Source organism: Eulemur rufifrons, chromosome 9 (assembly GCF_041146395.1).
Source record: "Eulemur rufifrons isolate Redbay chromosome 9, OSU_ERuf_1, whole genome shotgun sequence".
NCBI lineage: Eukaryota > Metazoa > Chordata > Mammalia > Primates > Lemuridae > Eulemur > Eulemur rufifrons.
This window is the reverse complement of record NC_090991.1, coordinates 56,384,470-56,397,240: the sequence shown is the minus strand read 5'-3', so window position 1 is coordinate 56,397,240 and position 12,771 is coordinate 56,384,470. Positions and strand designations below refer to the sequence as shown.

Below are 12,771 nucleotides of genomic sequence, written 5' to 3'. Positions count from 1 at the left end.
TTGTTTTGTTCAGCAAAAATGTTTTTGTTGCTTATGTCAGTAATTCATTCATTCTTTCTTTCTCTTTCTTTCTTTCTTTCTTTATTTTTGAGACAGAGTCTCTGCTGCCTGGGCTAGAGTGCCGTGGTGTCAGCCTGGCTCACAGCAACCTCAAACTCCTGGGCTCCAGCGATCCTCCTGCCTCAGCCTCCCAGGTAGCTGAGACTACAGGCTTGCGCCACCATGCCCGGCTAATTTTCCTATTTTTTGTAGAGATGGGGTCTCACTTTTGCTTAGGCTGGTCTTGAACTCCTGAGCTCAAGCGATCCTCCCACCTTGGCCTCCCGGAGTGCTGGGATTACAGGCATGTGCCACCATGCCCCGCTAATTTTTCTCTCTATATATTTTTTAATTGTCCATATAATTTCTTTCTATTTTTAGTAGAGACGGGATCTTGCTCTTGCTCAGGCTGGTCTTGAACTCCTGAGCTCAAAGAATCCGTCTGCCTCGGCCTCCCAGGGTGCTAGGATTACGGGCGTGATATTCTTTTTTTATTTCTGAGTGTTGTATTCCAATGTATGTATAAACCACAAATTGTTTATTTGTATATTCATCTGTTCATGAACATTTAGATTGCTTCCGGTATTTGCTATTACAAGCAAAGATGCTATGAAAATTTGTATATGAGTCTTATCGTGGACATGTGCTTTTGTTTCTCTTGGGTAAACACCTGGGAGTGGAACCGCTGGGTGACGTGATACCTGTATGCTTAAGTTGGTAAGAAACCAGAAACTGGCTGGGCACAGTGGCTCACACCTGTAATCCTGGCACTTTGGGAGGATCGCTCAAGGGTAGGAGTTCAAGACTAGCCCGGGCAACTTAGCAAGACCTCGTCTCTACAAAAAAATTAATAATAATAAGAAAAGGAACTCAAAACTGTTTTCCAAAGAGATTGAACCATTTTACCAGAGTTCCATAGTTCTTTATTCTTCTGAACACCCAGAATTGTCAGTATTTTTCATAAAAAGCCTTTGCAATGTGCTTTCAGTTCTGTCTTATGTTTAGTTTGCATTTTACTTGATGACTAAAGGTGTTGAACATTTTTATTTAGGTGCTTTTTGCTCATGCATGTAGCTTCTTGCGTGGAGTGTCTGTTCAAATCTTTCAACCATTTTTTTAAGTTGTTTGTGTTAGTATTGAGTTTTAAGATGAAAAAAATGTATGTATTTGTGTATACAAGTTCTTTCTTCCAGTCTATTGCTTTTTATTTTCTTCATTTTCTTTCTTTCTTTAGTCTTAATTTTTATTTATTTTATCCTGTTTATTTTTTGCTTGTATATATTCCTGGGGTACAAGTGCAGTTTTGTTACAGTGACGTGTTGCCTCGTGGTGAAGTCAGGGCCTTCAGTGCTCACGCCCCTGAAACGATGCACATGGTACCCACCAAGCAACCTCCTGTCGTCCACCCTGGTCATTTTCTCAAAAGTGTCTTTTGATGAACAGAAGTTTTTAATTTTGATAATGTCCTTTTTATGAGTTTTTAAAATAAGATTTGTGCTTTTTGTATCCTGTCTAAGAGCCTAAGACATCTTTATCTACCCCAAGATTTTCTTCTTTATTTTCTCTTAGCAGTTTTATAGTTTTGTCTTTTATATTTTTTAACATCGAATTTTATACTTCATTATTATTATTTGTGTTTGAGACAGGGTCTTGCTCTGTTGCCCAGGCTGGAGTGCAGTGGTATCATCACAGCTCACTGTAGCCTCAAAGTCCTGAGCTCAAGTGATCCTCCTGCCTCAGCCTCCCAAGTAGCTGGGGCTACAGGTGCCACCACCATGCTGGGCTAATTTTTCTTTTATTTTTTGTAGAGATGGGGTCTCGCTATGTTGCTCAGACTTGTCTCAAACTCCTGGCCTCAAGTGATGCCCTTTCTTCAGCCTCACAAAATGCTAGGATTCCAGGCATGAGCCACCACACCTGTCCTGTCTTTTACGTTTAGATCAGTGATCCATCTCAAGTTAATTTTTGAGTATGGTGTAGAGTAGGGGTGAGGATTTTTCCCATGTGATATCCAGTTGTTCCAATATTACTATTCTTTCTCTATTGAGAAAGGTACCTTGGCATCTTTGTTGAAAATCAGTTGGCCAAAAAAAGTGCGGATCTGTTTCTGTACTGTCTGTTCTGTTCCATGGACTTTTATGTTTATCTTTGCACCAGTTTCATGCCGTCCTGTTTACTGCAGTAGCTGCTTTCTAGTAAGTCTTGAAATCAGGTGTTGTAAGTCCTCCGACTTTGTTCTTCCCTCTCAAAATGGCTTTGTTGGAGGGTTGGCCGTGCTGTCTCCGAGGTGGCAGAGGTGGAGCCGGTGGAAGGGAGGCGGGACAGGTGGGCACACCCAGCATAAATGTTACTGAAAAAAGCCTGTGTGTGTGTGGACCTGTGCAGTCACACGCGTGTTGTTCAGGGGTCAGCTGTATGTTTGTAATTGTTATCTTTCTGATGGATTGACCCTTTTAGCAATGTAAAATGTCCCTTTTTCTCTCTAGTAGACAGTTTTGCTTTGTTTTAAGGTCTGTTTTATCTGGTGTTAGTATATATGATTATAATTTTGCGTGGTATATCCTTTTCTTTCCTTTTACTTTCAACCTATTCATGTATATGAATGTGAAGTGAGTCTCTTAAACAGCTTATAGGTGGATCTTGTTTTATTTTTGTTTTTAATCTAGTCTGACAGCCTTTACCATTGATTGGAGTATTGAGTTTATTCATATTTAATAATATTTTTATATGGTTGGATTTATGCTTACCATTTTGCTAGTGTACGGTTGTTAATTATTTATTGATTTTTAACTTTTAAAATTTATTTTCTTAATAGTTGCTCTGGGGATATAGGCATCTTATCAAATCTACTTCAGAGTGACTCTGAGCTTGACTTTGGTGACATACAGACACTAAGGAATTAGCAAGGCCTGTCTCCTGGGCTCCTTACCACCCCCTGCCTCCCTGCAGTTTTGCTCTGTGCACCTGGCCAGAGTTTGTCCTTAGAACTTTGTAGAAATTCATCTGGCTTGGGGTTTGTAGTAGTTTTTAAATCTCTCAAATTTTTTTTGAATTTGTAAGGTTCTCACCCGTCACCCCTGAAATATTTTTCCTGCCCACGCTCGGTCTCACTGCTGCGGCTGCTCCAGTGCGTTTGGTCTCCTGTCTGCAGCTCCCTCACGGTGTTTCCGCCGTGGGCCCTCTGAGCCTCTGTGTCTGCATTTCACCCTCCAGTCCTTTCCTTCCCTCTTCAGTTGCGTTTAATGTACCGTCAAACCCGTCTGTTAGGGTCTTAATTTGTTGTTGTTTTTTGTTTCTGGAATGTCCATCTGATTTTTTTTAAAGTAAGAGAATCTTTTAATCCCCTGATGCATTAATTATAGGATGTTAAAGTCCGTGTCCAGTAGCTCTATTATCTGGTTCCCTGTGTGTCTGTTTCTTTTTCATTATTTTTCTGGTTTTTTTGGTCATGTTTTGGCTTTGTGTAGGTGTCTTTAGCTTTAATTGTGTGCTGGAAAGTGCACATGAAAAGTTGTAGGAATCTGAAGGGTTTAGTTTTGCTTCTCAGGAGCAGCTCGACCAGGCTCACCAACTCCCCCAGCCACTGTTCTACATTCTGTCTCTAAGAATTTGACTATTCTAGATACCGCATGTGACGATATTTGTCCTTTATGTCTGGCTCATGTCTTGTATCTTTTTAAGTTTTTAAAATATAATTTGTGGGTTTTCAAAATATTTTTTATCTGATAATTTGAATATCTGAAGCTTTTATTGTCTGCTGTTTTGTCTATTTTTACTTACATGCCTGGCTATCTTTGTGTACTGGCCATTGTATTTGAACAGTTCTCTGTGGAGTTAATTTGAGGCTTCGGATATGTCGACAGAAAAGAACTCAAACTTTGTAAAATAATTTAAAGAGGTTTATTCTGAGCTGAATATGTGTGACCACGGCCCGAGAGCCACACCCCAGATGCCTTGAGCAAGTGGTCTTGCCGTGGCTGGGTCACAGTTTGGTTTTATACACCTCAGGGAGACAGGAATTACATGTGGAGTCACAATCAGAACATGGAGGCATGTATTGGTCCAGCCCGAAAAGGCAGGATGTCTCCACCTGGGGTTTGAAGATTCTTTGACTTGCAGTTGGTTAAAGAAATGAAGCTCTGTCTAAAGGCTGGGCATGTTTAAGTGAAGGAAGTCTGTGAATCGGAGATGAATGGCCAGACACACGCCCTGGACATACACCGAGACTCGAGTGACGTGTTAAGTAAATTGGTGACCTGCAGGTGTGGTTTAGCCTCTGTCTCATGTGGCCTTAAGCGTGTTTTTTTTTTTTTTTTTTTTTTTTTTTTTGAGACAGAGTCTCACTCTGTTGCCCAGGCTAGAGTGAGTGCCGTGGCGTCAGCCTAGCTCACAGCAACCTCAAACTCCTGAGCTCAAGCGATCCTCCTGTCTCAGCCTCCCGAGTAGCTGGGACTACAGGCATGCGCCACCATGCCCGGCTAATTTTTTTCTATATATATTTTTAGCTGTCCATATAATTTCTTTCTATTTTTAGTAGAGGTGGGGTCTCGCTCTTGCTCAGGCTGGTCTCGAACTCCTGAGCTCAAACGATCCGCCCACCTCGGCCTCCCAGAGTGCTAGGATTACAGGCGTGAGCCACCGCGCCCGGCCCTTAAGCGTGTTAATGACTTTGTATCTTATTGTTACAAACAGTAACTCCAAAAGCGACGGTGTAACTAGGCCTGCCTGACCTCCCTTCTCCTCACGGCTGCAACTCAGCTTTAATTTTTGTTTTTGGGGGTCCCTTTGGCCAAGAGAGGTCCATTCGGTCGTCTGGGGGGGCTTACGGCTTTATTTTAGTTCACAGAGGAAAGTCCATTTCCTCAGGGAAGACTTTGCTTCGCTTCTCCAGGCACCTGGGAGAACCACGGTCCTGGAATGCCGCAATCCATGTTTGAGGCCGGAGGTCCCTGCTAGGCCACGTCTCTCGTCCTCTGTTGGCTGGAGGAGGTGGCCCTTGTGGCCTGAGCTAGAGATCACGTGCACGTTGAACAGCCTCAAGCAGCCCCAGCCTTGCACGGTTATGAAACCGCGTGTCCAGGCCTGAGAACCAGCTGTTCCTTCTGATCAGCAGGGGCCTCGCGCAGACAGGCTGTGTCCTCACTAGGCTCAAACCTCCTCCGAGGTCCGGCCCAGCAGCTCCCTGCTGTCTTGTTAACTCTCTTTGTTGCTTTAATATAGTTTCTGTGACTTTCTCACTCGGCCAGAGCAGGATGTCACTGAGAGCTTGGCACCTGTCCTCAAGGCCACACCAGAGGAACAAGGACAAGTGGTTGGGGAAAAGGAATGAGAGATTTATTAATTTGCCAGCAAACGAGGGAATTAACAGGCTCCCGTCTAAAAGTACCAGTGTTCCCGATCACGAGCAGAAACAGAGCGTTTAAGGGGAGGCCACTCGGCGTCAGGCAGCTGCTGTCCAGCTGCACTCGATGCCTCTGAGCGTCCCGTCTCAGTCCCTTCCCTGCGGTGACCTCTGCCTGGACGGTCCCCTTGACCTAGCTCCTGCAGCCCAAAGGACAAAGGCCATTCCTCTACCCCCATCCCCACCAGTGGGGCAAAAAGGAGGGGGGATGTTTTAAAGAGACAGAAAATATTTTTGCCGTTTTTTTCCGGGCCATTCCTTCTGTTCCATGTCCCCACTGTCAGTGTTGCCCCCCACATCTGTGGGAGGGGGGCGACTGCTCTGTTGCAGGACATTCGTTTGCCGGTCACTTCTGCGGGTGGAGTTTGGCGGCGTTTTGACCTGGGTTGGACCCGTGCTCCAGCTTGTCACCAGTCGTGGGCAGATGACGTCCCTGGAGCTTGTTTGCTTCTGAGAGAAGATGGGGTGATGTGTGTGTGACATTGTGATGTAGTAAGTGTGTATTAGTATCTGGTCTCTGCCCCCAGTTCCTGACACAGAGCTCCTAAGTGCATTTCCCGGGTGGTGGGAGTGTGTTTTGTCTCAGGAGGAGACCCCCGGACAGCATCAGGCAGGCCGCGTGGGCACCTGACAGCCCAGACCTCGCGCAGGGGCTTGAACTTCCAGCCCCACCAGCCTCCCACCCCTCCGGTAGAGGGCTGGATGCTGTGCTGGTGGAGCGTAAAAATCCCTCCTCTACCTCCTCTGCTCACAGTGTCCCCACCCCCCACCCGCCCCCGGCACAGGGCCGTTCCCCAGCACTGGGTGCCTCACTCAGAAGCTCCTGAACTCAGAGCTCCAGGTTTCTTTTAACTCTGAAATCCTTGACTAGATCAGCCTTTTCCCACCCAGGATCTTTAGTCAGAAAGGAAACAATGTTTCACTCTGAATTAATGTTATTTTTATAACACATCAAAATTATTTTCCCTGGCCTGCCAAGAACGTTTCTTCACTGGTTGTCATTGTGGAATTTTAGCCAGTCTGGGAATTCTGCACACGTTAGGGCAGACAAATAATGAGGTTTTTGAACCCAGCCTCACGTTGTAAGAGAAGACCATCTCCAGATACACCTGGGGGTGGTACTTGGAATGCAGTTTGCTTTTGCAGTTCATGCTTAATAACCTTCTGTCTCCGTCCTTTTGGCTCCTCTCCTTGGCAGTTCAAACACCAGCTGACGTTTGCTGAAGTCAGGTCCTGGTATTTGGCACCATGAGCACCGTGGACCTTGACCTTGACCTGAGCAGGCCCCTCCCTGGGGGGCCTGAGGGGACCTGGGGGCTCTGGTGGAGGCGGTGGGACCACAGCCCCCTAGCAGGACACATCTGGGCTTGTTATTAAAATGTCCCATCGCTTTTCATGTCAATAAAGACCTTTTCATTCTCCCATCTTTCAGCAAGTTTTTTCCTCTTTCAACACGGTCTTGGAGAACAAGGAGCTTATTTATAATCGACAGAGTCACTGTACATTCTGGGTAGTTTGAGTACCTGCTTTGCTGTTCATTTTTTGGCTTGAATGTTTGCTCACTGCATTCATCCTTGAATTTCTCAGCTTTTTGGTCAGTATGTTAATGTGTTTAGTATTCGCTTCATACTTGCAGATGTTGACTTTATTCGAACAGCCAGCAGGGGAGATGATTCCAGCAGAAGAAATGGTGGGAAATCGTATTTGCGTGTTCCTGGGCTTCTCGAGAGCTGGGGAATTCTGAGCACTTTTGCTTCCTGCGTAGAGCCTTGAACTGTGAAACTGGGATCTCGGTTAATCTGAGTTCCCCAGAGGAACAGAACCCACAGGGGATATGCGGAGATATGTACAAAGTGATTGATCAGGAGGGGTTGGCTCGAGTGAGTTTGGAGACTGAGGAGTCCCGTGTTCTGCTGCCTGCACGCTGGGCCAGGAAAGCCGCTGGTGCGGAAGCCTGAAGGCTCCAGGGCGGTGGGGAGCACGGTGGGACCAGGGAACTCGGCGAGCCGGCCGGTGCCGCGCTGCCCTGGCAGTGAAGGGAGGCTCTCGGTGGAAGCCACGCTGCGGGGAGGGCCGTGCGGCCGGCGCGGTGGGGTGGGATTGTAGCCGTGACGTGCAAAGGCTGGGACTTGGGTGAGTGACAGCCCTTCCACACCCCAAATGGGGACAGTGTCGGCTGCTCTGTCTCTGATAAGGGTCAAAAAAGAGTATATGTGAGTGTTTTGTACGTGGTGCAGTGAATTGAAAATCCATTTGTTTTTTCTAAGATAGTTAAACAATTTTTATGGATATATAATAGCTGTGCATGTTTGTGTGGAACCTGTGATATTTCGATACAGCATTCAGCGTGTCATGATCACATCTGGATAACTGGGACGTCACATCCAACATCTGTCCTTTCTTTATGTTGGGAACATTCCAGATCTTCAAGCTATTGAAATATACAACCAACTGTTAACTACAGCGGCCCTGTTGTGCTGTCGAATGCTGGATCTCACCCCCCCTGACCATTTCTGTGCCCTGGAACCCTCCCTTCCTCCCCCACCACCGTCCCAGCCCTCGGTGACCACCGTTCCACTCCTCACTCCACGAGATCAACTTTTCACCTCCGACGTATGAGTGAGAACCGGCGGTACTGGCTTTCTGTGCCCGGCTAGTTTCACATAACATAACGTTCTCCATGTTCCACAAATATTTTTGAGGGCCAACCAAGTGCAGGTACTGAGCTGGCCCTAGTTCTAGAAGGTGCGTGTGATGCCCCTTCCCCAAGGGAGGTTCAGCCGGGCCTGGACGAGAGGTCAGAGATTTGAGTCACCTGTGTCTGGGGGCAGGTGGGGACTTGCCCCTCAGGTGGGCCGGGCATCTCACCAGCCAGGCGCTCTGCTCCGGCTGCCTGGCCCAGGTCCCAGGAGGGCATGGCGTCAGCGGGCAGGACGTGCTCAGCTGTGGAATAGCCATTAAGGCCACATGCTGGCTTTTAGCTCTCCTCTTCCTCTACCGTCCTCCTCTCTCCTCCTGCTCCCTCCTCCCCTTCTTCCTCTCTCCCCCTTCCCTCCCTCCTCCTCCTCCCTCTCCTCTTTCTTCCCCCTTTTCCCTCTTCCTTCCTCCTCTCCCCTCCTCCTCCCCTTCCCTCCTCCTCCTCTCTTCCTCCTCCCTCCCCTTCCCTCCTCCTCCCTCTCCTTCCTCCTCCTTTCTTCCTCCTCCCCTTCCCTCCTCCTCCTCTCTTCTTCCTCCCTCCCTTTCCCTCCTCCTCCCTCTCCTTCCTCCTCCTTTCCTCCTCCCTTCCTTTCCCTCCTCCTTCCTGCTCCTCCCAGCCCCTCCCCCTCCTCTCATGGCCCTACTGGGCTCCTCTCACAGCTCACTTTATTCAGGGGTCATTGGATGATCAGAATGTTCATAAAGCCATTTTTCTGAACTAAGAGACAAAAATATAGGTGTTTTAGTTCATTTTATTGCTCAACTTAAAGATAAATATGCTCCCGATGATGTTATTTTTAGTTTCGTTGGGTACATCTGCACCTTTAAACAAAATACTAAAATCCTTGTTTTCCTTCCACTTAAAACATCTTTTTATAGTGAGATGAGATATACCCATGTAAAATGTACAAACAAATACACACTTTACAGACTAGTTAGGAAGCAGGTGTGTGTGTAGCTTCTAGTCGGTCTAGAAAGCCCCGAGGCCGACAGCTGGGTGGCCCCGTCCTGCCTGTGCTCCCCCACCGCCCCGGCACAGGGCCACCGTGTTGCCCTCAGGGTGACGCTGTTCTTGCTTTTCTTCATGGTTTGCATTATGTGTGCATTTTTTAATAAAATGGTTAATTTTGCTTGATTTTGAATTTGAATAAATGGAGTGGTGCTGTGTGTCTTTTGCTCCTTTCACTTAACGTCAGGTCTGTGAAATTGGTTTATGTTGTGAGCAGCTGCGGTTTAGTTTCACAGCCGTGAGGTCCCTGAAAGTGATGACGTGCAGGTGTCTTCATCCACGTGGTGTTTGTGGCCGCGCAGTTGTGTCCACGTTGGCGCCGTGCGGCTGTGCACGCTTTTCCCGCACGCATGTGAATCTTCCTACCGTGCAGTGAGATTCCCGGGTCTCGGGGTGCAGCTTCAGCTCTTCAGGGTGGTGCAGACGTCTCCCCGACAACGGTGCAGCCAGAGGGGGGAGGACCTTGCTCTGCCCTCGGTGGCTCCCACGGGCCGTCAGGGTGTTTTATTTCCCTTCTTGCCTCCCGGGCCTGCGCAAGCTCTCGCCAGTTCTGCTGTTGGGCCGTCTGTCTTGTCTCACTTGCGTGTGGAAGTTGCTTTCTGTGAGCCTAAAATGTGCTCTTCGCCGCAGGACGACGTGATGATGTCTCAGCGGGTGAGGCTGCAACACGAAGCTGCCGTCCAGCACCCGACGAGCGTAAGTCCTCACCCCACCCCGTGTTGTCACCTGTTGATGGAAGTTGCCACGGTGGGTTTCAATGAAGACTTTTCCTTAGGGCGGAAGAATCAGTCCGTGGGAAGGCGGCCACGTCACAGAGAGAGACCTGTGGTCGTTTGTCTCTAGCACTTGGGTGGGAGGAAGACGTGCTTCTCGTTTTGCGTAGCACTTGTTCATGCAGATGGGCACGGAGGGGTTTGTGTTTTTAATCGGCATTTTCGAAATAGAGTGCCTTAGACATGAAAACAGACTGAGAGCTGTAGTGTGTCAGTAGTTTTAAAAAATTCTTTTTCTCATTTAGATAACCTCACATTACGGTTCTCATCTTCAGACTAGCATCACGGCTCCTCCCAGAGCTGGCGGGTGGGCGTTTCCTCAACAGCCCCCCGTCCCTGCCCCGCAGGTGGGAGCTCAGCCCTGGGCCGGCACCAACCAGCCCGCGGCTCCTGCCAGTTCAGGACTCCCCCAAAGTTTCAGAAGAAGCCTTTGAATTGCGCTGCTGATCCCTAGTTCCAGACACGGACAAACCCGTGACCCAGCCCAGCGCCGGGGTCTCCACACAGGTGTGGCCACTGCTCACCCTGGGACAGGCCCCGGCCACGCCTCCGGGCAGAGCCTGGTGTCCGCGTGTGCAGTCTGGTCATGGCTCAGTCCCTCACAGCAGGTTGATCACGGCAGGTCTGGTCATGGCTTGGTCCTGTCACGGCAGGTTGGTCCCACGCAGCATCAGGGGCCCGGCTGCCCGTAGACCAGACGCCTGGCGAGCTCGCTGGGTGGCTTCCCACAAAAATAGCTGGCGGGACGCACTTCCTTGAGGTGGAGTTTCTCCAGGAGTATGAAGGGCTTCTCGTCCAGGACGATTCGTTTCTCTTCCAATAGGCTGTATTTTGGGCGCTCTGAATTCAACCTAATTATTTTCTGCTTTTAAGAATTTAGCACCTTTTTCTTCCTCCAGCTTCCCAGGCCCCAAACACACAAACCTCCTAGAACATGGGTCACGCTCCTCCCTCAGGTCGTGGTCGTCACCTGTGAGGAGGTGACGCCTCACTTCCGGTTTGCTGTGAGGAAGCTCATCCCGGACTGGATTGTCTGGGGAGGTTGGCCGTGTGCGGGGGAGGGAGCCGCGGGAAGGCCGAGGCTGCAGGGGCTGCAGAGGATGTCGCCAGCTGTGTGTGGGGGGGGGTGTCTCAGGTGGGTGTCTCAGGTTGTGTGTCTCAAGTTGTGTGTCAGGTGTGTGTCTCAGGCTGTGTGTCTGAGGTGTGTGTCTCAGGCTGTGTGTCTGAGGTGTGTGTCTCAGGTTGTGTGTCTGAGGTGTGTGTCTCAAGTTGTGTGTCAGGTGTGTGTCTCAGGTTGTGTGTCTGAGGTGTGTGTCTCAGGTTGTGTGTCTCAGGTGGTGAGTGTCTTGGGTTGTGCGTCTCAGGTGGGCATCTCAGGTGTGTCAAGGGTGCGAACACAGACAGGAAACAGAGACACAGGCAACCTCAGGAGCAGAGGGGTCCACGTGCTGCCTGTGTCACAGTGTGCAGGGCCCCGGGAGGCTCGGTGGCCCCATGGTGGCTGTGGGGGCTTCTGTGGGGCTCACGTTTCAGTGGGCGGGAGAGGGTCTCGCACCAGATTCTCAGTAAGGTCAAGACACAGCAAAGTTTAGGAACCACAGGTACTCGTAAAGGTGTGTATCCGTAGGCGTTGGTTCCCACAGACTCCAGAAGTTGGTTTTAAAAGTTTACTCTCCTGGGATGTTTCATTTCTTGGCCCCGCTATCTGGGGAAGGTGTCAGCAAACGTCTGCATGTGGGCGTGGCGTGTGCTGTCCTGGCACCCAAGGCCATTGGCTGCCGTCGGGGTCCTGCCCTGGCCTCCAGGGTGCCGGTGGGATTCCTGTCTGGTGCGGAGAGAGGTGCATGCACAAACTGTACTTTTTGGTCTGGTGCCTCTGTTGGAAAGAGGGAAAAAAATGGGGAAAAAGTCCTCCAGGATGGATATCTGTGTACAGTTTATGTAAGAAAATGCAGAGACTGGGTTTCCAGAAATTTCTGTCACTGGCTCTGGGAGGTGTGGAATGCTGCTTATGGAAGTGAGGGAGTGACGAGGTATCAGAAATGCGTCGGCCTGTTCTTACAGGTGCACGATGCCCCCAGAGCCTTTCCCGTGCCGTGGGGGGCACGTGTGTGTCTGTGTCACCAGCCGGTCACTCCCACCGTGTCACTCGCATGGGTTTCACACGGCCAAGGTGACAGGTTCCAGGTATGCACTGGAATTTTGTGATGAATGTTGACATTTTAGAGAATGAGGCATTTGCAAGTGTTTTCATTTCCATGCTGAAAAAAGGAGAGTGTTGGCTTCGTGAACGAAGTTGCTCTTGGCGGTTCTCCACGGTGCAGGCTCAAATGAACGGAGATATTTAGGACACTCAGGAATTCGGAAAAAATGCAAACTGTGTCAGTTTGTCTTAAATTCTTAATAAAAGAACCTTTATTTGCATTTTTATAGTTTTTTTAAAGTTCTAGGTTATAGAACTTCAAAACCATCTGATGAAATTCTCTCTAGACTTTCTGTCCCAACATTCCGGAGAGAAACGCTCTCTGGAGCTACGTTGTCCTCCCACCACACAGACGCACGGAACATTCCGGCCATTTCTCCTGCCCGGAGACTCCTCTGCATGGAAACCACGGAGGCCAGAATAGCTTTGTTGCACTGAGACAAAGTCAGCTCTACCAAGGCTGTCATTGTGTGGCTGGATTTGTTTCTAAATCGTGACCTACAAAAGTCTTAATTTGCAGTTGCTGGTTGGTGGTTATGTCAATTATATTGTATAGTTTGTTTTGAAAGAATGAACTGAATGCTGAGTGCACACTCGTACTTGCTCATTTTTTAAGGCCATTTCCAAAAAAAAAAAAAACCACCCATTT

The 12,771-nt window shown here is 48.8% G+C and overlaps 1 protein-coding gene across 8 annotated transcripts in view; it reads left to right on the top strand.

Moving 5' to 3' along the window:
• The window catches only part of B3GNTL1 (UDP-GlcNAc:betaGal beta-1,3-N-acetylglucosaminyltransferase like 1), a 66,372-nt gene that overhangs the window by 16,031 nt on the left and 37,570 nt on the right, over positions 1-12,771 (top strand). For 6 of the 8 annotated variants that reach the window (XR_011234921.1, XM_069483073.1, XM_069483072.1 and 3 more), the window contains one exon: positions 9,777-9,842. The exons of 1 other annotated variant lie outside the window; for it this stretch is intronic. Coding sequence is in view for 6 of the 7 variants with exons in the window: in XM_069483073.1 (XP_069339174.1) it covers positions 9,777-9,842 (66 nt within the window). In the remaining variant the exon portion in view is untranslated. Of the gene's footprint in view, positions 1-2,327; positions 2,365-9,776; positions 9,843-12,771 lie in introns of those variants that run through there. One more of the 8 variants, XM_069483074.1, reaches the window with a different exon arrangement.